Source organism: Daldinia childiae (genome assembly GCF_008694065.1).
Source record: "Daldinia childiae strain JS-1345 chromosome Unknown Scaffold1, whole genome shotgun sequence".
NCBI lineage: Eukaryota > Fungi > Ascomycota > Sordariomycetes > Xylariales > Hypoxylaceae > Daldinia > Daldinia childiae.
Window position 1 is genome coordinate 385885 of NW_022984642.1, and position 21673 is coordinate 407557.

Consider the following 21673-nt stretch of genomic DNA (forward strand, 5'->3'; position numbering starts at 1 on the left):
GATAGGCAGGTCAGAAGACTTTACTTACACATTGCGTAGTAATTTCTCATATCATCTTATTATTATTATTATTAATTATTAAGTCTCTTCCGTCTTCTCTACTTGCCCTGCGCCTGTCCGCGCCGGACCAGTTGATCCTGTCCGGACTACGAAATACCGTCCTGCCGTCTCGCTGGCTCCGGCTAAAACGTCCCATCCTTCTACCCCGGGATCAGCACCTCCACTACCTCCTTGATGCTGCTGCCGTCGGCGTGGGCGTCGCGCGTGGCCTACTACATCCTCGTTCGCGAGGGCGTCTTTTAGTTGCTCTAAGCCAATGGTCTGCTCACGTTGGCCGAGCGCGGTTTCGTCGCGTATCGCACGCAAGGGCTCGACGCCGGCTGTATCCACGGAGCGCACGGAGCGTACGAAGTGTAGTTGCGAGGTTAACGTCGAGAGCATAAGTGCTTCTTCCGAGGGGGAGGAGGGCGGAGGGAGGGCGGAGAGGCGTAGGAGGTGTTGCAGGGTGCGAGGAGTTATTTCGGCTTCAGTCTTAAAGGTCGAAGAGGAGGAGGAGGAGGAGGAGGAGGAGGAGGATGGGTCCGGGAGGAGAGACCGGACGGACCAGGTTGGTTTCGAGAAGAGAGCTGCTAGGGACTCGGGTTCGGTTGAAGCCGAACTTGAGCTTGAGCTTGAGCTTTGGCGGGGGGTGGTTGATGATAGTGTGCGTAATTGGTGCCCTCTTCTTTGTAGGGTTTGGATAGATTGGTAGAGTGCCTTGCGACAATGGTTACATATTTGTGAATTCATTGTCATTTGTATTTGTCTACGATTTCGAGGTGTGAAGATTATGCAGTCGATTGGTTGATGTGGAAGTACTTTATTGAAATGGAAGATCCCTGCCGAAGGTGGTGTTGGGTCTTGAGGCTGAACAGGCTGACAGGTTATGCCGAAAGGATATGTACTTGTGAGGAATATGAATTAAATATTATTCAAATTGCAGACATTAGAACATATTACGATATAGAATTTAGGAAATCCTTGTGAATATATGACATTCTCTTTTCACCTGTAATAACATATAAAATCTGGGTGTATCTAATAGGTTATTGTTATTTAGATTCATCTGATTAAAATAACTCTGGTACTTTTGAATGTACATGAATACTTACAAGGGTCTAAAGTGAGACAGGGCGATGTCATAGGTAGCTCGAGACTTACCTAACGTCAAGTAGCCGCGTCGCAATCCGAAACTGTACTTTACCATTCTCACTCCTTTGTCAACAACGCTTAGGTTAACAAGCAATAATAAAGTTTATTGATCTACCATTACTACAACTTTCCTTTTCTTTTAGTATAGCAACAACATAAAATCTCATCACCATGGCTGGAGATCCTCGTGCGCTACTCCAGAAGGTCGGTCTACTTGCCCCGCCACCATCCCCATACCCACTTACATAGTCGCTAACATCGATCGCCAACATAGGCAGACAAGGCACTTTCCGGCGCCTCCGGTGGCTTCAGCTTCTTCGGTGGCCGAGAAGAAAAATACCAAAATGCGGCGGACCTATATGTCGAGGCGGCGAATGCCTTTAGGATCCAAAAGATGAACCGAGAGGCCGGTCAGGCTTTCGAGAAGGCGGCTACGGTCCAGAGCAAGCATCTAAACGAACCCGACGATGCTGCAAATACGCTTGTCGATGCTTTCAAGGTGTACCGGAAAGAGAACCCGGAAGATGCCGTGCGATGTCTCGAGGTTGCCGTCGGCCAGTACTGCAAGAAGGGGAATTTTAGGCGGGCGGCACAGCACAAGGAGAACATGGGTGAGGTTTTCGAGGTAGAGATAGGTGATACCAAGCGTGCGCTCGAGGCATACGAGACTGCTGCTGGGTGGTATGAAGGAGATAATGCTGCAGCGTTAGTATCCCCATTATGTCACTAGGTATTGTGATAAGATGTTTGGAAGCTAATTTGCACATCTAGCCTTGCGAACAAGTTATGGCTCAAAGTTGCAGATATTGCTGCCCTCGAAGGCGACTACTATAAGTCGATCGAGCAGTACGAGAAGGTCGCAGGGGCCTCTATTAACAACAACTTGATGCGCTATTCGGTCAAGGATTACTTCCTCAAGGCGGGTATCTGCCATCTAGCGACAGGTGATATGGTCGCTGCGAATCGCGCACTTGAGAAGTATCGAGATCAAGACCCGACATTCCCAAGCACCCGAGAGCACCAGCTACTGGTAGATCTGGCTGCTGCCATTGAAGCAGGTGATCAGGACCAGTTTACAGACAAGCTATTCCAATACGACCAACTAAGCAAGCTTGACAAGTGGAAGACTACGATTCTTGTACGAGTTAAGAACACCATCGAAGAGGCCGGTGAGGACTTTTCTTAGATGGGCTTGTGGCGTTATAAGCTGAAGAAGGGAGGCTTTTTGACAAGTGCAAGCCAAACTTGATGTTTTGGCGTATGGATTGGGTGCATTATACTACCATAATGCAACTTTATCTTGCGATTTGCAGGATGGAGCTTTCTTGCGTTGTTTGGGTTAGAAATACATATGAGCTGGACCAGATCAGACCAGACACATTCGTGACGGAAATGGAACAGCATTAGGATTGACCTTTTACATATCCATTGCATTAGTAGAAGCTACCTCGTAAGACTGGAATTGATGTTATCTATGGCCTCGGATATAATTTATGATTGAGATTTACATAAAGACAGTGAATATTTTATTTGATGGTTTTATACACTTAACTACCTAAGGTTACCTCCTTATATAGGTACATGTAGGTTATACTTAAGTTACCGTACCTAAGCACAAATTAGAGCTACTATGCCAAGCCAAACCAGTGGTGGGGTTCGTCTTCATCGATAAGCGATAACATCCGATAAGCAAAAAAATCCAAAATTCCTTGATAGCAAAGTCTCGAAACCTTCACTAATTCAAGCATCTACGGGATTGCGATTTTCAAAATGTCGACCCTGGAGGAGAAGTTGGACAAGATCCGATCGCCAAATCTTCAGAGCCAACAGCAAGTCAGTGAAATACTTTATCCCAAAATACAAGTTTTAGATCACTAACTCAGTCCTTTCTAGACCGTCGTGATTCTTAAAGCTGTCGAGGAAACGCTTAAGGAACAGGGTACCGAACCGACGCCCACTGGATACTTTGCTGCGCTTTTAGCTCTATTGAACCAATCCCTCGAGAGTGGGAAGGTCAACCAGGAATTAACACCGTCAATTGTCTATCTTCTCGATGTAGTTACGCCTTATGCGCCTCAACCGCTCCTCCGATCGAAATTTACACAGATTCTCACCCTACTAGCGCCTGTCTTACTCCTTGAAGATGCTGAAGCGCCTTTACTACGGCCCTCTATCGGGTGCCTCGAGGTTTTGCTTCTTGCGCAGGATGCCGCAGCATGGAAACTACCGGCGAGCGAAATAAGTCCGCGACGAGCTGTCGCAGGTCTTTTACACCTTGCGATGGACCATAGGCCGAAAGTACGAAAGCGCGCTCAGATGGCCCTGCGAAAAGTTCTCCAAAATCCTCCTCCGAGCCCGTCCGTGGACCACTCGGCGGCAGACCTGTGCGCCGAATCAGCTATGAGGACCCTGGCCGAGGTAGCGAATAAAGCTGCGGCGTCGAGGAAGCAGAAGAAGCCGTCGGCGGAACACGATCCCGCACTTATACACGCTCTGCAGCTTGTAAGGACGGTAGCGGCGGCGACTGGTGGCTGGCCGAGCAAAAATATTGAGGCGCTATGTGAACTCTTGCTTAGCATCGCCAAGAGCGGGAATGAACACATGACGATGGCTGTTTTCGAAATCTTCGAAATGATTTTCGAGGGCATGGCAGATGGAGTTGCGTCTACTAAACTACCCCGTCTCCTTGAGACCATCTCCGAACTGCGCCCTTCGTCTAACGATACCCAATTATTACCCCCCTGGATTGCCATATTATCGCGAGGGTATGATGTCTCCTCTCAGATGGAGCCGGAAGAGACATTCCAAAAGCTCCCGGACCTCTTTACGATGGTATCCGAATTTATGGAGTCTTCTTCGCATAACATAAGAGTTTCCGCCTCGGAGTGCTTAATTTCATTTTTGGTGAATTGTATCCCGGATCAAGTTATAATCGAGCCTTCGATCTACGACGAGAAGATCCTTGAGAAGATAGCTAAGATAGCCGAGAACCTCTTAAGCGTCAAATACCAAGCGGCCTGGATGGAGTCATTCAACGTATTAAGTGCCATTTTTGATGCGCTTAGGTGGCGCGCCAACCCGATGATGCTAAATGTCGTGCGAACGGTTGGCGAGCTTCGCGGAAACGACTCTTTCATGGGTAAAAAAGAAGCAGATGAAGTGATTGGAAAGGCAATCCTGGCAATGGGCCCCGAAGCTGTCCTTGATGTCCTCCCTCTAAATCTCGTCAAGCCAGTTGCAGGCCAACCTGGTAGAGCTTGGATGCTGCCAATCCTTCGAGACTTCACCGCCAACACTAATCTCCAACATTTCAAGACAGAATTCATCCCGTTAAGCGAGGCAATGTTTCAGCGCGTCGTGGAAAATGGAGATGCCAAGACTATGGAGACTAAGATCTTCGAGACCATAGTTCATCAGACCTGGTCTATCTTGCCCGGCTACTGCAACCTGCCTCTTGACCTAACAGTGGCGTTTGACCAGGCATTTGCTGAGATACTTGCCAACCTCCTATACCAAAAGGTCGATCTCAGACTCGATGTCTGTCGAGCCCTTAAGGCTCTTGTCGAGTCTAATCAAGCCGTAGTTTCGGTCGAAAGTGAAGATGATTTGATTCTCAGAAGCCGAGTTTCTAAAGAGGATGCACAGAAGAATCTGACCTACCTCGGAAGCTTTGCAGGCAACCTCCTAGCGGTCCTCTTTAACGTCTACAGCCAAACACTTCCGCAGTCCAGAGGTCCTATACTCCAGACTATCAATGCCTATTTGAGTATCACCCCCGAAAAGGGTCTCGTTGAGACGTTTGATCGTGTGAGCACGATGTTGGCCTCTTCATTGAGTGAAGCTGGGGTCGGGGCGAGTAAAGAGAAGGTTCAAAAGGCAAAGGATCCGATGCCTTCCACAGCCCAAACGTTGATGGACTTAGTGATTACTATGTCTATTTATCTTCCTCGTCAAAGCTTTAGTCCTCTCTTCAACATTGCTGCTCTCATCATTGTGAGGGATGACGACCCTCAACTACAGAAGAAAGCCTACAAGCTTATTCCACGACTTGCCGAGTCGGATATCGGCAAGGTAGCACTTCAGGAGCGAAGCACAGAACTTCAAGAATTGATTTTGTCGAGTGCAGAAACGGTCTCAGTTCCTGCACGAAGAGAACGGTTAGCGGCAATCAATGCCCTGATGCCGTTCATCCCCGACACATCACTCCATTTTATTCCCTCGGTGCTATCTGAGGTGGTCATTTGCTGTAAGGAGAACAACGAGAAGGCTCGGACATCGGCTTTTGAACTTCTTGTTCTTATGGGACGAACATTGGCGGAAGCGAAGGGCAAGTCGATCGACAACAGCAAGGTTCCTCATATGCCTAGTAATGCCCCGGCCGTTTCTGCAAGCATCGAGGAGTATTTCACCATGGTCAGCGCCGGACTTGCGGGTAGCACGCCTCACATGATCTCTGCCTCCATCACTGCTCTTACTCGTATCCTCTACGAGTTCCGAGAGACCGTCAACAAGGATGTGCTAAATGACCTTGTGCAAACTATGGATCTCTTCTTAACCTCCAACAACCGAGAGATTGTGAAGAGCGTTCTAGGATTCGTAAAAGTGTGTATCATTAGCTTGCCGATGGAGATGATGGCCCCACGTCTACCGACTATGGTTCCAAACTTGATGGTCTGGGCTCACGAGCACAAGGGTCACTTTAGAGCGAAGGTCAAGCATATCGTTGAACGAATGGTCCGCCGTTTTGGCTTCGATGCCGTCAACCGAAACTGCCCCGAAGCGGATCGCAAGTTGATAGCCAACATCCGGAAGACTAAGGAACGCAGCAAGAGACGGAAGGACGCCGCTAAGGAAGAAGGTGACGATGAAGATGACAACCAGCAGAATGGGAAGCGACGAAACCGATTCGAAAGCGAGTATGACGAAGCGCTGTATAGCAGCGAAGAGTCAGACGCTTCCGACGACTCCGACGCCGAAGTCCTCGGAAAACCACGCAAGGCACAGAAGGGCGGCTCCACATATATTATGGAAGATGAGGATGAGCCCCTGGATCTCCTGGATCGCAAGGCGCTCGCTAGCATCTCATCTACGAAACCTAGCAAGCTGCGCAAGGCTGGCAGGACCAAAGCGAAGACCGACCTAGACGGTAAGCTGATCTTCGGCGAAGAGGACGGCGGTGACGATGCCATGGTCATCGACACCCCCAAACATGGTGCCGAGGAGTCCGGCGTCGGAGCATACGTCGCCGCGCTGAAGAGCAAGGATGTTGGACGTAGAGGTCGAGGAGGAAAGCTGAAGTTCTCGAATAAACGAGGCAAAGATGATGATGACGACGAGATGGATGTCGATGAGAAGGACGTGTCAACTATCAAGACGCAGATCAGCCGCGGTGGTGGTAGAGGTGGCAGGGGCGGCAGAGGCGGCGGTAGAGGAGACGGGGGAGGTGCTGGTTTCCGGGGCGGCCGGCCTACACGCGGTGGTGGTGGAATGCGTGGCGGCGGCGGCAGGAGTGGGAGGGGTGGTATTGCGGCTGGTAGACGGGGTCTCGGACAGGAGAAGAGGCATGGCCCGGCGTTCGCGGGCAAGGTTGGAAAGCCCAAGTCTCCTGGTAGGAGATAAACGGCCTATAGCAGATTCCAAACCAAGTTTGATACCCGCTTGCAGCGCTTGCTTGTCTACCTGCTGCTGTTCTATGTAGATATCTTAGGTTATATGTCTACGAGTCCCATGTTTATTCACTAACTAACTAACTGGTCAGTCCTCTGAACGGGTTACGGCGTAAATAGGGTTTGTTTGCACGGATTAGGGAAAATATATTTTATTTCGTTCCATATTTCATCTTGCAGGACTAAATAATTAAACAGGACGACGGTAATACATCATCATCGTCATCATCCATCGTCCTTGGTACATAATTAAGCTAACCTAGATACCTCCTAAGATACCTAGCTACTTTAGTAACAATAACAACAACAACAGACACCAAACCAAGTCTTGTTAAATAAATAAAAAACTCTCATCAAAAATTCGATATCATGACAATAATAGTAGCAACGACAACGACAACGAATATGTACGAGAAAAAACGACTGTGAGAATTGATCCGATGTTCCGTAAGGGCCCTCCCTTCCTCCCTCCCTGTTTACGCTCCAGACGCCGTGTTGGTTGCTACTCTTTCTTTCTTCCTTGCTCGAGACTGCTTGCGCGTTCGCGGGTAGGATTGATACCTAGGTATGTATCTTGTTTTTACACATGGTATTTCTATCACTGACTGGCTCTCCTAACCGGCTATGCCGTTAGACTGATAGAATACTCTTCCCTTGTTCTTCTTCTTCTTCTTCTTCACCTGAACTTGCTGTAGATCACAGCGAAGATGAGGATCACGAGGACGGCGATGATAGCAATGGTGATTACCCGATTCGTAGCCATCCTGGGGTAATTTTCTTCGTTAGCCTTATCTCTCTCTTAGATGTATATATCCTCTAGCACAGCGATACTCCCCATTGCTATAAACAAGTGCTCTCCTTTTATCCATCTCTCTCTACACGTACAAAAAGGAAAATAAAAAAATAATAAAAATAAAAATAAAGGGGGGGAAGGGCAAAACGTAATTACCTACGAGCCATACCCCTCAGCGTCTTAACGCTGCGATCGACATAGCCCTCGCTCTCGTACAGGATCTGGGAGGTGTGCGCGATGCGCTCGCGCTGCTGGTGCAGGTCGGCGAGGGTGCCGGCGCCGATCTGCTCGGTGTCGTGGGCGAGGGCCTGGCTGGCGCGCAGGCGCTGGGAGCTGCGGTCGAGGCGGTCGGTGCCGCTGAGCAGCTGCTGGCGCTGCTCGAGCTGCAGGTCCGAGGGGCTGCTGGGGTGGTTGGGGTTGTCCGTGTAGCGGGAGCCGAAGAGGGCGGCGCGGTCGTCCGACAGCGTGCGCAGCTTGCGCTTGTACCCGTCCACGTCCGTCTCCAGGTTGCGGAAGCGTTGGTTTATCTTGGGCCGCGTCGACGAGGGGATGTTTTGCTTTTCGAGACGCATTTGTCCGAGCTGGAGGGATGAGTGGCTAGGTTAGTGGGGGGGATGTTGCTTGTACGTAGAGATAGAGAGAGAGAAAGAGAAAGAGAGAGAGGTATGACGGGATGAGGAGATGGTGGATTATTACTAGTTCGTCGGCTTCTTCGAGGGCACGCTCGGCGGCGGCGATGGCGGCTTTGCGCGGCTCGCCGTTTAGTTCGGGGATCTGGTCGAGCTTTTGGGTTAGGTCGGCTTGGACCAGTTTGAATTCGGCTTCGTAGCTGCTGAACAGCTCGGAGCCGGCGTCGGTGTCGAGCGGGTTGGCCATGATGGTTGTAGTTTGGTGATTAATTGCGTCGGTCGTTAGGAGGCGGCTCTCACGGAGAGAGAGAACGGTGGTTCGACGAGGGATGTAGGCTGCTCAGATATCGTAGTATTGGAATTAGGATAAATGTATACGTCTGCTTACTAGACTCGGATGGTTGACGTGGTTGGCTGACTGTAGATAGTAACTGTAGATAGTATCTAAGATATGAAATAACTAATAAATTACATATGAAGGTTGCAGGAGAGACTGGGTCGGTTGCGTAACCCAGCAGCCCAGGAACGGCTTCTTACAACTTCCCGTCAATGCGGTCCAGACCATGTGGATCCAAGTGGGTTTCACTTTGCATATTCAGCCACATTATTCCGTATATACTCAGCCATCTAGCCACAAGAAGTGGAGATTCACCATCTTTGGAAGAATTGGAACTATTTTAATCATTTTCAGGCGTCCCTTGCTTTTTCCTCTTTTTCCTTTTCTTTTCTTCTCCATGAAAGTTGAACCCCCGGAAAAGCAGAAATATATCAGGCTCTGCGTCCTATTTTTACGACGGACGTAGAGTTGTATTAGCCGGGCAGACTAAACATGGAGCTTTAAAGAATTGGGCATTAGACGGATTGTCTTCGGACTGCCGCCTCTGAGTACTCGATCCCGTTGAGCCTCGACATTTTTTTGATCGGACGGCATATGTTTTTTTTTGTGCGTCTCACCCACGTTACGGTTTTATATGTTGAAGTGTCTGGTCTGGTTTTAGACTGAAGATGAAGTTTGAATAATCTATAAACCTCAGTGATATATATGATGACTTGTCTCTTATTGATGCGACTGTTATAATATTCGGTGATCTAGCCTCGATACCGTCTCAATACCGCATTAGATCGGTCATTTTCAATGATGCCATGTTTCGGAAACTAAATAAGTTATCCGACACTGTACATACATGGTTGTGTAGAGTCGTATTTGAGTCAATGCGTTCGGAGTTGTCTCACAAAATTAGGTATATATATAGTAGTGGTTAAAACCCTTGTTTATCAACCTCAAAATGGTTTCAAGAGGTAACTTCGTGATATGAGATGAAATAAGATAAGAAATAAAATAAGAATTGGGGCTTCTCCTATTTTTCTCATACGTTCATCTCGGCAACAACGAACAACGGTCGACTAAATTACATATTTAGCTATTTATGAACTCCTGAATAGTCTTAGCGCGCCTTACTTACTCTATTCGCTCTTGACAATATGGGAATGTAAGTTGCATGTGGAAAGTGGAAAGTATGGAAAGTGTGGAAAGTACATTCTAATGTGGAATTACAAGTTCCCGCTTCTATATTAATTCTATTTAGTACATACATAACATAACTTCCTTCAACACTTTCCATTCCAATCATTTCAATCCCGTTTTCTTGTTTTGCAAGTTGCAACCACGACTTTGCCGATCTGGTATGACTATCGAAACTTGGACCACTCTGTATGGCTGCCTACGGAGTCCTACCCGCATAGTTAGCTTCCTTCTATTCCTCGGAGTCCATATTTCCTAATGCTCTATCACATGCTTCGACTTTGAATTTTGCTTCTTTCATATATTCATCCTTCTATGAATCTTTTGGTGCCCAAACTATTACAGCACCCTCAGCTTTCGTACTCTTTTATCATATAGAAATCGATGACATCGCCGGCTAACTGGGTGCCCAGAAAAAAGGTTGCCATCGTTGGCAGCGGCTCTGCTGGTATTGGTGCTCTGTGGGCTTTGAATCGTACGCATCATGATGTCTATCTCTACGAAGCGGCTGATCGCCTTGGTGGTCATACCAATACGGTAGAATGGAAGAAGGGCAAATTCAGCACCTTAGTCGACACAGGTTTCATCGTCCTCAACGAAGCAACATACCGTTAGTAAACAACGAATCTCTGAATAGGCAGATATACTAATCATTCACAGCAAATTTCATCAACTTCCTTAACTATGTTAAGGTCAAGACCGTACCTACTCAGATGACCTTTGGCGTTTCAAGGGATCGTGGGAAATTTGAGTGGGCAGGGTCGAGTTTAGATTCCATATTCTGTCAGAGGAAGAACCTCTTTTCCCTACGGATGTGGAGGCTCATTTTTGATATCATCCGTTTTAATAAATTTGCGCTCGATTTGTTAGAGAATGACGATAATGACGTCTATCAAAATACCGAAACCTCGGCTGCGCCTATGGAGACTATTGGGCAGTACTTGGATAGAGAAGGGTACTCTGAAGCTTTTCGCAATGACTACTTAATCCCTATGACGGCAGCTGTATGGAGTACGAGTCCAGATAAGTGCACCTTGGAGTTTCCGGCTGCGACGCTCATACGTTTTATGTAAGTTGAATGAATAAAAGTGACTAGGGAATGAAGACTAATTTTCAACAAGGTGGAATCATCATCTTCTAAGTACATTTGCAAGGAGACCAGATTGGCTTACACTAGAGAATGGCGCTAAGTCGTACGTTAACGCCGTGATGAGAGGGTTCCCACCAAACCATCTATTTCTCAAAACTACAGTCAAGCATCTTAGCAACGATAAAGACGGGCGTGTGAAGATACATTTAGAAAATGGCAAGACGGAAGTATACGATCATGTCATATTAGCGACACATGGGGACCAAGCATACCAGATCATCAAGCCTTCGGCAACTGCAAAGGAGCGGGCCATCATGTCCTCGTTTGAAACCTCGGACAATACCTGCGTTCTCCACTCAGATCTTTCTCACATGCCGAGGCGCCAGAATTCCTGGTCCGCTTGGAATTATCTCGCCATGTCATCACCTTGGACGAATAAGGACATTGATCAAGTATCATTGACTTATAACATGAATATACTACAACATATTCCGAGGGAACCTTTTGGCGATGTCCTGGTGACGTTAAATCCCATCCAGGAACCGAAGCCTGAGACGGTACAAGGGCGGTATTCATACTCACACCCGCTGTTTAATCCTGCAGCGATCCGAGCGCAGCAAGCCTTACCGATAATACAAAATACTAGAGGGATCAGCTACGCCGGCGCATGGACTAAGTACGGGTTCCACGAAGACGGGTTCAGTAGCGGGCTGTACGTAGCTCAGGCTCATCTCGGAGCCAGACTGCCTTTCCAGTTTATAGACTCAACCAACAGTCGTGGAAAGCAACCTAGGTTAGGTATAGTAGACTTGTTTGTAAGAGTTATAATCCTGCTAATTCAGGTATTTATTATAAATGTGTTGGAGAGGGTATTCGGCAGGACTAAGAAGAAGGTATCAACACAAGTAAACGGTATAGGAAATGGAACGGCAAAGGCATCGATAATTAGATTGGTAAATAGGAAATTGGTATAGATTAGGTAGACTTTTGAACAAGATGGTTATTGTAAATTAACTATACAATTATAAAGATTATAGCCATGTGTAAGTTATTGCCCTCTTAGTACCTGAGTTGACTTATTAGACGGATCACATGTTTTTCTTCAAAAGTATGCACACCCTGTCAGCTCAGAGTTACAGCGAGTAACCCACTAAGGAGACCCTGTACATAAAGCTTACGGGACCCACCTAAAATTCCTAGCAGTACAGCGTTTTGACGTCGACCAGTCGTCGACCCCACAACATGATACGATGATATGATTTCTCTAAGAGCTTTGCTTGTCAACTCTTCCAACAACCAGAATGAACGCCCTCTCTCAGACCTCATGGCGGGCGCTTCGAGCTAGCACGTTATCGTCAACTTCGCAATGGGCATGCGCATCGTGCCGCCGTGCTCTTATCCGACCGTCTCCTCGCCGGAACGTAGCGAATTCCTCCGCGAAGAAACAGCAGATTACTCCTACTACCCCCGGCGCCGGAATGCCGTCGATGGAACGCGTGCGCGAGTATTACAGATTTAAGAATCGCACGACTATGTATATACCCATCTACCTACCTAACCTAATCCCAATTGCTCTTGCGGGCGAGTGGATGTGAGAGGGAAGACGAGGCTTAGTGGTGTTATAGGTATTATACGCTTAGCATCATACTCGGTACCGTTGCGTTTTCGTATGGCTCCGTGCCGATGTATAAGATGGTAGGTTGGAGTGGTTTCCTTTTATATATACATATGTATACGATATATAAACGACGAGAGGCTAACTACGAGAAACAGATCTGCCAGACAACCGGCTGGGGCGGCCAGCCCATCCGCGCGCCCGGTCACGGCCCCTCGAGCGACGACGCAGACTTCGACCCGGCATCGCGACTGATCCCCGTAACGGACGCGCGGCGCATCCGAGTCACGTTCAACGCGTCGGTATCCGACGTCCTGCCGTGGAAATTCGTGCCCCAGCAGCGGGAGGTGCGCGTATTACCCGGAGAGACGGCGCTGGCGTTCTACACGGCGACGAACCGCAGCGACAGCGATATCATCGGCGTGGCGACGTACAGCGTCACGCCCGCGCAGGTCGCGCCGTACTTCAGCAAGATCCAGTGCTTCTGCTTCGAGGAGCAGCGGCTGAACGCGGGGGAGACGGTTGATATGCCCGTCTTCTTCTACCTGGACCCGGATATGCTGAATGATTTAAATATGCGCGGGATCAACGAGGTTACGCTGAATTATACGTTTTTCAGTGCGTTATTCCTACTCCTACTCCTGCTTCTACTCCTACCCCTATATCTATCTATCTATCTATCTATGGTTTCGTGTAGTGTCGAGCTAATGACGATGTGCGCAGAGGCGAAATATGATAATAATGGGAACTTTAAGTCGTTCCCGACGACGTAGATATTTTGTATCATATTGTATTAAAATGAATGGCAACTCCGTATCAGTATTGAGAGGATTTTGATCTCAAGTCTCATGCGAAACAACGATGACCCCTTACTCCCCCTTTTCTACTGCTTAAGTTAAGTACGTCAGATGTTTACACTGGGATCTGACATCTTAGCATTTATAGTACTTAGGATTCAGGTTAGTTATAAGTGTTAGGTTTATACGACGATGTCCATCGTAATAGATAAGTACTATTAAGGTGTTTAAGATATACAAATACCTATACCCATACATCCAATAGGTAGTATAGACCTTCGTCGCTTTTTAAGGGGCATTAGCCAAGCCACAATTAAGTGCACAAGCCATAAATACCTTCGGCATTACTTCGTAGATTAGATTAGATTAGATTTAAGCAGCAGACTATCAGCTGCAGCTTAACCCTACCGCCTTACGTCACTTCTAACTTTCCCAACCCATCCTAAAGTTTGACCTTTGCGCATTACAAGCCAAGCCTCACGACTGCATGTCTCTTTCATATGCCATAGCTTAACCTAGGTACCTACCTACCTACCTACCTACCTAAAACATCAGCCTGATCCCAAGAACGCATAAATCATAAACCATAAATCATAAATCACAACCTCGAGATGAACATCCCAATATAGGTACCTAGACTACCACAATCAACCAACAAAAATACCTAGTTACCAACCCACCACCAAAGAAGCCTCACCACCCACATCCATCCAGCCATGCAATCCCTCCGCCCCCGCCGCCCCTTCACCCACACCTCCAACTCCGACTCCGACTCCGACTCCGATTCCTCTCCCACCGCCCTCGACGAGCAAGAACAAGAAGCCCTAATCCAATCCCTCACCCACCAAAACGACGCTCGCAACGCTCAATTCCGCCTCTTCCTCCTCGCTCTACCCCTCGTATCCGCAATACCATACCTCCTCGCCCTAACCCAACTCCAACTTCAACCCCACAGCAACAACAACAGCAACAACAACAACAACCGCATACGCGCCCTCCTCAGCCTAACCAGTCTCGCAGCCACAGCCTGGACCCTATGGGCCCTACCGCCCGGGACCACCGGGATCCGCGAGGTCGACAGTTGGGCCAGCAACACCAGTACCAGCGGTGGTGATGGTGATGGTGGGTATGATGGTAGGAATAGGAAAGAAAGCGATAAGAGCAAGAGAAACCAAAACCAGCCCGAACGATACAACAACGCCGTCAACACGCCTTTCCGGGGCGAACGGCGTCGCAGCTCCCCGCTAGCCGCGTACCTACCGTATCTAAACGTGGGTCTTTGCGCGGTCCTAGTCCTCGCCGGGCTCGTATCGAAACCAGATGCCTCTGCGGAGGGGCCGCAGCAGAAATGGGGCCACGTCGGACTGAGCAACTTACCCGCCGTCGTGTACGGGGTCGTGGTAATCGCCAAAATAGTCATGGGCGGCGTGGACCCGGAGAGGGATCTAAGTGCGCTGCGGTACGATTACAAGGGGGCTTAATTAATACGTGAATACTATTGAGGCGTTACTGCATTATCTGCACATTAATAAATACATCACTATATCAAATCATAAAAGCAAAGTTATAAGGCAAATATATTTTTTTATGTTTTTCTTTTCTTTTTTTAAGTTCTCACGCGAGTCATCAAAGCCGGTGTTAAGGACCTAGTTTTGGCATAGGCCAAGCTCTGCAGCCCATCCTTATAAAAACCCAACATGTACTCTAAATCGCAGCTTTTTGTCTATACATCTATAGACTCGTTAAATCTTAAGACCCCATTACCTTTCAGTATACCATCAACACCCTTAGGAACCGGGAATGCATCCGCATGCGTGTGTGGCTCTGTGGCCTCTTCGGCTGATTTGTCTACGACCAACGCCAATCCATGCGACTTTATCGCATCCACGAGCGCGGGGACCATGTTCTAGTTCGGATTATATATCAGTATACCATATGCACAGCCAGCTTCGCTTTAAGACAACTCACCAGCAGTCGGGAACAGCAAACGAGCCCCATAAAGTTGTTACCCTGTGCTATTCTCACCGTCTCCTTAACTGAAAACGTCCTTCGTCCGCTACTCTGGATCATGCTCGGCGAAAGCATAACGTCTTCCCGGCCGAGGTCGTTGCATAGGAAAACGGGAAAGTTGGGTTGCTTCCAGTTCAACGTTGTACAAATCGTCGGGTTATAAGAGCTGAACACCACCGACCTAACTGTATCAGGAGCCGACATCGTTTGCGCTCGTTGTTCTCTCGCGTGGTCAAAAACCATGGTTAGTATGGAATCCACAAAGCTGTTTACGTTCACAGTCGGCCCTAATCCGAGTCTTCTCTCTTCCTCTTCTGACGGGTAGATAATCTGCAGGTTGACATGCATCGAATTAGGGAGCAGGGAGAGGGCTTGCTCCAAGGAAACTCCTGCCGTGTTGAGAGCTCGATGAACCTCGGCAATGTTATTAAGGCCGTGCGAGGGTATTAGATGAAGTTGAGTTCGACCAAAATTAGAGGCTGTAACCGTAGAGAATTGCTCGTATGATAACCGTGAGATTGATACGTCGATGCCGCCGCATTGTATCATCCACTGCGGCCATACAACAGGGATACCATCGCTAGTATGTTGAACGTATAGCTGAACAAAGTCGCCAGACAAGCTCGAACCGGTGACAAACATGTTTGGGTTTTTGTCCAGCTGACTCGTAGCCTTCCAATACGTCTCGAAATCTGTTATCTCCAACGGAGTGCCTTGGAAGGGCTTGATTACTTGGGTATTGAATATGATCTGGCCAATAGCCCGGAGCCTGGGGTCAAACAACGGGAGGCAGCATTTCCCCGAGCTGCTCCAGGAAGCTCGAAACGTATTTGGGAGAGCAACCGTCTTTGCAATTACTTTCGCGCCGTAAGTAGGAAAGACGTCAAAATCAAGGGTGAAAGTGTCAAGATTGTCGACCTGGAAAGATACGAGTCGGGTATCTTCTTGAAAAGGTAATATGATATTCTTAGGAATGAGGTCTGATGCTTTGGAAGAGATGGTTAGTCGCGCGGCTGGGTATTTGCTGTCGTGGAAGAACACTAATGGCTGGTCTCCTTCTTCCTGGAAGCTGATTTGAATCACAGCCTTGGTGTCGAGGAAGTTATGACCGTAGCGTCTCAGAGGTATTATAGGTGGCGGAAGTTCAAGGATAGGAATAGCGTCGACATCGAGCGACATAGGGATAGGACTATTTCCACTCCCCATAGGGGCAAGAAGAGAACCGGTCGTTTGCATCATCAGGGGACTCTCTGCTTTGCCCCTTTGGTACGGTGTAAGCTTCTGTATGCATTCCAGATGACCTTCCCAGGCTGCATAGTACATTGCAGGCAAGTCCTTCTCGTCGACGATATTTGGATCAACGCCTACATTCAAAAGCTCCTCTAAGCAAGGCACATTCCCTTCGCTCGCCGCATGTACCAGCGGGGTCCAGCCGTAGAGCTTATCGACTTGATCCAAGTCGGCACCATAGTTCTGCAGCAATCGGAGTAATCGAGGCGTCTGGCCCGACCGAGCTACGAGATGTTGCGGGTACAAGCCTTCGGCATCGGGAAGTATTTGGGCACCATGCTCCAGGAGGAGCTCGACTATATTGAGTGAGCCATGCTCGCAGGCGAGATTGAGTGGTATATGGTCCGTCTCCGACTTAGGATCTAGACGGGAAGAGGTTTCGAGAAGCCGGTGCACGCATGTAAGGTGGCCATGGATGATAGCGTGGATTAACGGAGTAAAATTGTCGTGGTCTATAAGGTCGATTGTCGTCGGATCGGCTACGCACCAGGTTCAGCACAACATGATTCAGTCAAGTATTTAAACTGTTCCTTACCTCGAAGAAGCTGCTCAAGCATGTCCAACCGCCCATGCATGCTTGCATAATGAAGCGGTACACGTCCATAGACGTCAGTTCTGCTAACCTCAACCCCTCCTGCGAGACCGACGTCTAAGACAAACGAATTCCCGTAGATGGTGGCCTGGTGGAGGCAGTTTCGCTCGTTGATGTCATCTTCGGATCGAACGTCGACGAGCCCAGTCTCCAATAGAACTTCAAGAGAAGCCTGTGGCGCCTCGTGAATAGCAGCGAGAAAGGTACGGGTTACTCTTTCCATCAGGGAGATATCCTTCCCCGATGGAGAACTGGAACCAGCTCTCATTCTTGATACCAAGTCTCTTAGAGACTCTAGGTTGCCACTAATTGCTGTATCGAGTAGCAGGCTATCTGCGTCGCCTTCATCCGTTCCGAGGAGATGTTGGCTACTCACCATGTGTTCCGACCGAGCTTCAAACGAGACATGGTCCCCATCTGACCACGCCCCAAGCTCTTGTAAGCTAGTTGTTGCTTGGTCTGAGAGTTCGCTAATAACCGGGGCATTGAAGAACGGCTGCACCTCTACAGCGCGGGAGAGATATAGTTCCTTCGTCTTAGACTTGGAGGTCTTATCCCATTTTTTAAGGATCTTCGAGAAGGCAGTCCCATTGATTTCGACAAACTGCTGAAGCTTATTCAGATCGTTTGCAAATTGTTGGAATCCTTCTTCCAACGTCGTGAATTTGGCCGACCGTCTAGATACGCCCTGGCGAGACTGCAGAACCCTCTTCTTATCCAGCAACGTTTTAAGCCGGATTTTCAGCTTAGTTGGTGTCAATAAGGGGCCCAGGCGTAGAATATGGGGTAACAGAAGCTATACTTACTTCAGCCTCCTTCTGAAGGTAAAATGCATTGACCTTCTCGAGCTCTCGTTCCTATAAGATATGAGCGCCGCCCACGAGTAGTATTTCTCCATGGGATATTAGAGTTTACCAGTTGAAAAAAGAACTTTGCTTTGTTTGCCTGCAAGGCAACTTGGGTGTCCACCGGCGTGGGAGTGAAGCGAGGGTCATTTTGGGCGCTCAGCGTCGGGGTAGCAGAGAGCTTCTTGATGAGCTATTGGCTGATGTCAGTGAAACAATCCCACTTTCCGAGCTACATAAGTTTCATATAAGATGGTACAAATAGGAACTATGCTGTTTCCTGATCGACATGGACCTAGACCTCTTAAAGTCCGGGAAGAAGATACACCATTGACTAGAATATGCAAGGTAGAGCAAAAGGTTAACACAGGCAGGTTAACATACCTTTTTGAGCGCCTTGTAATTCACAAAGCTAGCAGCATATTCTGGCACTTCAAGCTGACGCTTCTGGATTTGCTTACCGAACTTCCTGTACAGGCATTAGTAACCCCTGCCGACGCAGGAAAGAGATATTCTAGCGCAGTAGGTAAAGGGATGATAAGGTAATCCGCAACAAACGAGTAAAACTTACATGGTGCGGCAGAGGCGCCTGCAACCAGCCTGCGAAGGCTGTTTACTTGGATAGATGCCTCAAGGCTGCCAGTAAAAGCGTGTTTCAGTAAAGATGACTTGATCAACTATTTCCCGCGTGTAACCAAATGCAGGGGAGCGGTTGTGTCAGGGGAGCTAAGGCAGAGGCGTAGATTGGCGGCACAGTAGGGTTGACGTAGATATAAGAAGCTAGGGATTTCAAAGACGTATCTCCCGAGTCATATAATTATCGGCCCTAGGGATATCAGGGGGGCTAAGAGAGACAAACGGAAGAACGAAGTTAATAGTCAGGGATAAAGTAACACCAGACGGACTAAAGCTCCAGGCATGTGGCAACTCAAGGAGAGGGGCGCGTTCTAGTAGGGCGTGAGCTCATGGGTAGGATTCCCGCCCAACCTGCAGCTTCTAGGTATCAGCCACTACTTCGGAATGTTGCATAGAAGAGCCTAGGGTTAGGCTAGATTGACGTAATGATAATGAGGGCCTCAGACCTAATAAATATAGCCGGTGTGCTGTACTATCCCTTCCTGACGGATCTGAATTCACACGATCCAAGGTCCAGTAAGTTACTGATGGGGGGGGAGGTCACGCTCACGACGATCTGGTCGGTCGTACAACAGCAACTCGGCACTAGAGTCAGAGCTTCAGGTAGTTCGAGGCGTTTGGTAAGACGGCTTGTATGCAGGCCGAGATATTGGGTATTAGATCCAATGACTGCTACTAGACAGAGATGTGGGGGTCAGACGGGGTGAAATGTAGTGGTTGTTCTCTGCATGAAGCGGCTGGTGAACCCGATGAGAGGGCTTGGAGCTTGTATATGTAGCAGGTAACAGGAAAAACGAAGGACCTGATAGGCTCTAATAGATTCTAATAGGTTCAACAAAGACGGATGTAACACAGGAGAGTTGTTATGAGGACATGCCCCAGACTTTAATATGGCGATGTGGTGACTCCCGTGGAGGGGTAGGAAGTAAGGTAGGAAACGGTAGGAGAAAGGTACCTTACAGAAAAAATGGAGAATTTCTCACCAGTCGAATAACTTCACGACGTCAAATCCGTACGGTACTCGGTACTATTAATTCTCGATAGCCTTTGGATTCTTGAGCGCCGAGAAGCTAGTGTTAACGCTTTCTTAGTTCCCAGATACCTAACAACCCTAACAACCAAACAACCAAACAACCTTGTAACCTTGCAGACTATGTAGACTATTCGGGCTACATTCACGTACAGACATATGATATCGTTCGTACGGGTCATCCGAATGTGGATCGAGAGTCTGAAGTCATTGTTTTGAGCTTAGCGGGTTCTGTATCTTATACGTAATGAGCTTGTTGAGCCCCGTCGAATGGTCTTTGATGTAAGCTTCTAGATTGATAACAGACAAGCTTTTAGAGGGGTCTTATTTTTTGAACGTAGTATTTTAGCGGCAGAGTATTTTAGTAGTAATATGTTTAGTATGTTTAGTATATTTAGTAGGTTTAGTAGGTTTAGTATGTTTTAGAGGGAAGTCGGAGGGGACACAACTTTCCACTCATCTATTCTAGTGGGGCACTAGCACCCGGAGAAGCAACTTCATTGTACCTCATACTTGAGATAGGTACTTCACTACCTAAATAAACTAAGCTAGGTACTAAAATGTCTATATAATAATAGATATCAGCGAGACAAAAAAAATTACTTGCCACATGATTTAAAACTTGAAAAGGAAAGCCGGGACACATCACGTTTAAACGAACTTCTTCACGATCCTATAGTCGTGGCGGATTTATATCTCCCGAGCGAATCCTGGCACACGTACAGAGTACCGGATACCTTGGATTTCAGTTTTTCGGGAACGGGCTGCAGCTCAGCCCCACAATGGGCGATCGATCCACTTTACATCGCAACTACTTTTTTTTTTCTTCTCCTCTTTCCCATTAACATTTTTAACCAATAAGATCTCTTATCTTCACCTCGTGGCCCTCGACATCTCATGCACGAGGCTGAGTGAGCAGAGCCGGGGTTTGTCTCCGAGCCCCGGGTGAGATCGGCAGGTCCCGGTGCTCCGCTGTCCTCTCCGTCCGTTTTATCACCAGACCTTGTCGGGTCTCCGACTTATACGTCATCCTTTATTTATTGCCGGAATATCACATTCCTTACTTTACACCCCTTTTCAAATATATCATCTTCATAGGTGTAAATATGAGCTCAATCTTCATGAGATATTCTTGGAACTGGTCGATATTAACCGCGAAATTGTCGTCAACTATTACATCAATACTCGATGCCTTTTTCAAGTGAATATCTAACATCTATGTCCCTAGAAGATATCAACGTCAACTTCTTTAAATAAATACAACACTAGCGTTATTCCTCCTACTATAGAATTACAGCGAGCTGATGATTATATTAATTCAGAGTAAATATGACCAAATTTAACACTTTAATAAATATATGATTTGATTATATTGAAGTTTTCAGGGAGTGACTTAATGCCCGCAAAGTTCGAAAAATCTCAGTAGGTAAATTTCTCAAACAGTTAATACAGTATTACTCTTCCGAGTTTCAACCTACATTCTTAAGTATACAATCTCAACTTGCCCGGGTCTTTATATTAACTACAATGGGGTATAATTACCTTCATTTCAACCTACTACACTCAAGGGCAAAGGTACAACTCATCTATAAGCACAGTCAAATACCATTAGAACTAAAGTAGAAGGTGGCAAAATATATAGTTCTTTAAGCCTCATGATTTATGCCTAGCTACGTAGAATGGGCGGGCGTAATTTTATGCATTAGAATTCATAAATCAAAGAGAAGAAATCACAACTGTTATCTTGTCAGCCTTGCAAGGCGAGCTAACAGCCATAGCATATATCTCTAACATGCACGTCTTTTAACGGGCAAATTGCTACGAGCTTAAAGTTCATAGAAACCTCTTAAATTATCTATCTATTCGGGATAGGGCCAGTTAGAGATATTATGGCTTAGGATATTAATAAGTAAATATTTGATAACATCAAGTAATTCTAAATCTACAGTAGTTCGCTAGGTAGGCAT

The 21673-nt window shown here is 47.5% G+C and overlaps 8 protein-coding genes across 8 annotated transcripts; 5 read left to right on the forward strand and 3 right to left on the reverse strand.

Annotated features, from left to right (window-relative positions):
• Positions 1-78: 78 nt before the first annotated feature.
• GL218_00088 (uncharacterized protein) lies at positions 79-789 on the reverse strand (the record flags this gene model as incomplete). The annotated part of the gene is made up of 1 exon (XM_033576500.1): positions 79-789. The coding sequence occupies one exon, from the start codon at positions 787-789 to the stop codon at positions 79-81; it is 711 nt and encodes a 236-aa protein (XP_033442108.1).
• Positions 790-1362: 573 nt separating this feature from the next.
• Positions 1363-2377, forward strand: GL218_00089 (putative vesicular-fusion protein sec17 like protein; the record flags this gene model as incomplete). Its single annotated transcript, XM_033576501.1, has 3 exons — positions 1363-1395; positions 1466-1896; positions 1963-2377. The coding sequence occupies 3 exons, from the start codon at positions 1363-1365 to the stop codon at positions 2375-2377; spliced, it is 879 nt and encodes a 292-aa protein (XP_033442074.1).
• A 584-nt stretch (positions 2378-2961) lies between these two features.
• On the forward strand, positions 2962-6810 carry GL218_00090 (Ribosomal RNA-processing protein 12; the record flags this gene model as incomplete). Its single annotated transcript, XM_033576502.1, has 2 exons — positions 2962-3024; positions 3085-6810. 2 exons carry the CDS (start codon positions 2962-2964, stop codon positions 6808-6810), a joined length of 3789 nt encoding a protein of 1262 aa, XP_033441653.1.
• Positions 6811-7533: 723 nt separating this feature from the next.
• GL218_00091 (Vesicle transport v-SNARE protein vti1) lies at positions 7534-8526 on the reverse strand (the record flags this gene model as incomplete). Its single annotated transcript, XM_033576503.1, has 3 exons — positions 7534-7621; positions 7807-8231; positions 8347-8526. The coding sequence occupies 3 exons, from the start codon at positions 8524-8526 to the stop codon at positions 7534-7536; spliced, it is 693 nt and encodes a 230-aa protein (XP_033441630.1).
• Positions 8527-10185: 1659 nt separating this feature from the next.
• Positions 10186-10874, forward strand: GL218_00092 (uncharacterized protein; the record flags this gene model as incomplete). Its single annotated transcript, XM_033576504.1, has 2 exons — positions 10186-10411; positions 10462-10874. 2 exons carry the CDS (start codon positions 10186-10188, stop codon positions 10872-10874), a joined length of 639 nt encoding a protein of 212 aa, XP_033441629.1.
• A 1318-nt stretch (positions 10875-12192) lies between these two features.
• Positions 12193-13279, forward strand: GL218_00093 (Cytochrome c oxidase assembly protein COX11, mitochondrial; the record flags this gene model as incomplete). The annotated part of the gene is made up of 4 exons (XM_033576505.1): positions 12193-12425; positions 12517-12586; positions 12665-13124; positions 13230-13279. 4 exons carry the CDS (start codon positions 12193-12195, stop codon positions 13277-13279), a joined length of 813 nt encoding a protein of 270 aa, XP_033441628.1.
• Positions 13280-14019: 740 nt separating this feature from the next.
• On the forward strand, positions 14020-14784 carry GL218_00094 (uncharacterized protein; the record flags this gene model as incomplete). The annotated part of the gene is made up of 1 exon (XM_033576506.1): positions 14020-14784. The coding sequence occupies one exon, from the start codon at positions 14020-14022 to the stop codon at positions 14782-14784; it is 765 nt and encodes a 254-aa protein (XP_033441634.1).
• A 242-nt stretch (positions 14785-15026) lies between these two features.
• Positions 15027-18521, reverse strand: GL218_00095 (Ankyrin repeat protein nuc-2; the record flags this gene model as incomplete). The annotated part of the gene is made up of 7 exons (XM_033576507.1): positions 15027-15209; positions 15272-17082; positions 17139-17940; positions 18002-18052; positions 18111-18233; positions 18425-18452; positions 18502-18521. The coding sequence occupies 7 exons, from the start codon at positions 18519-18521 to the stop codon at positions 15027-15029; spliced, it is 3018 nt and encodes a 1005-aa protein (XP_033441633.1).
• Positions 18522-21673: the final 3152 nt, after the last annotated feature.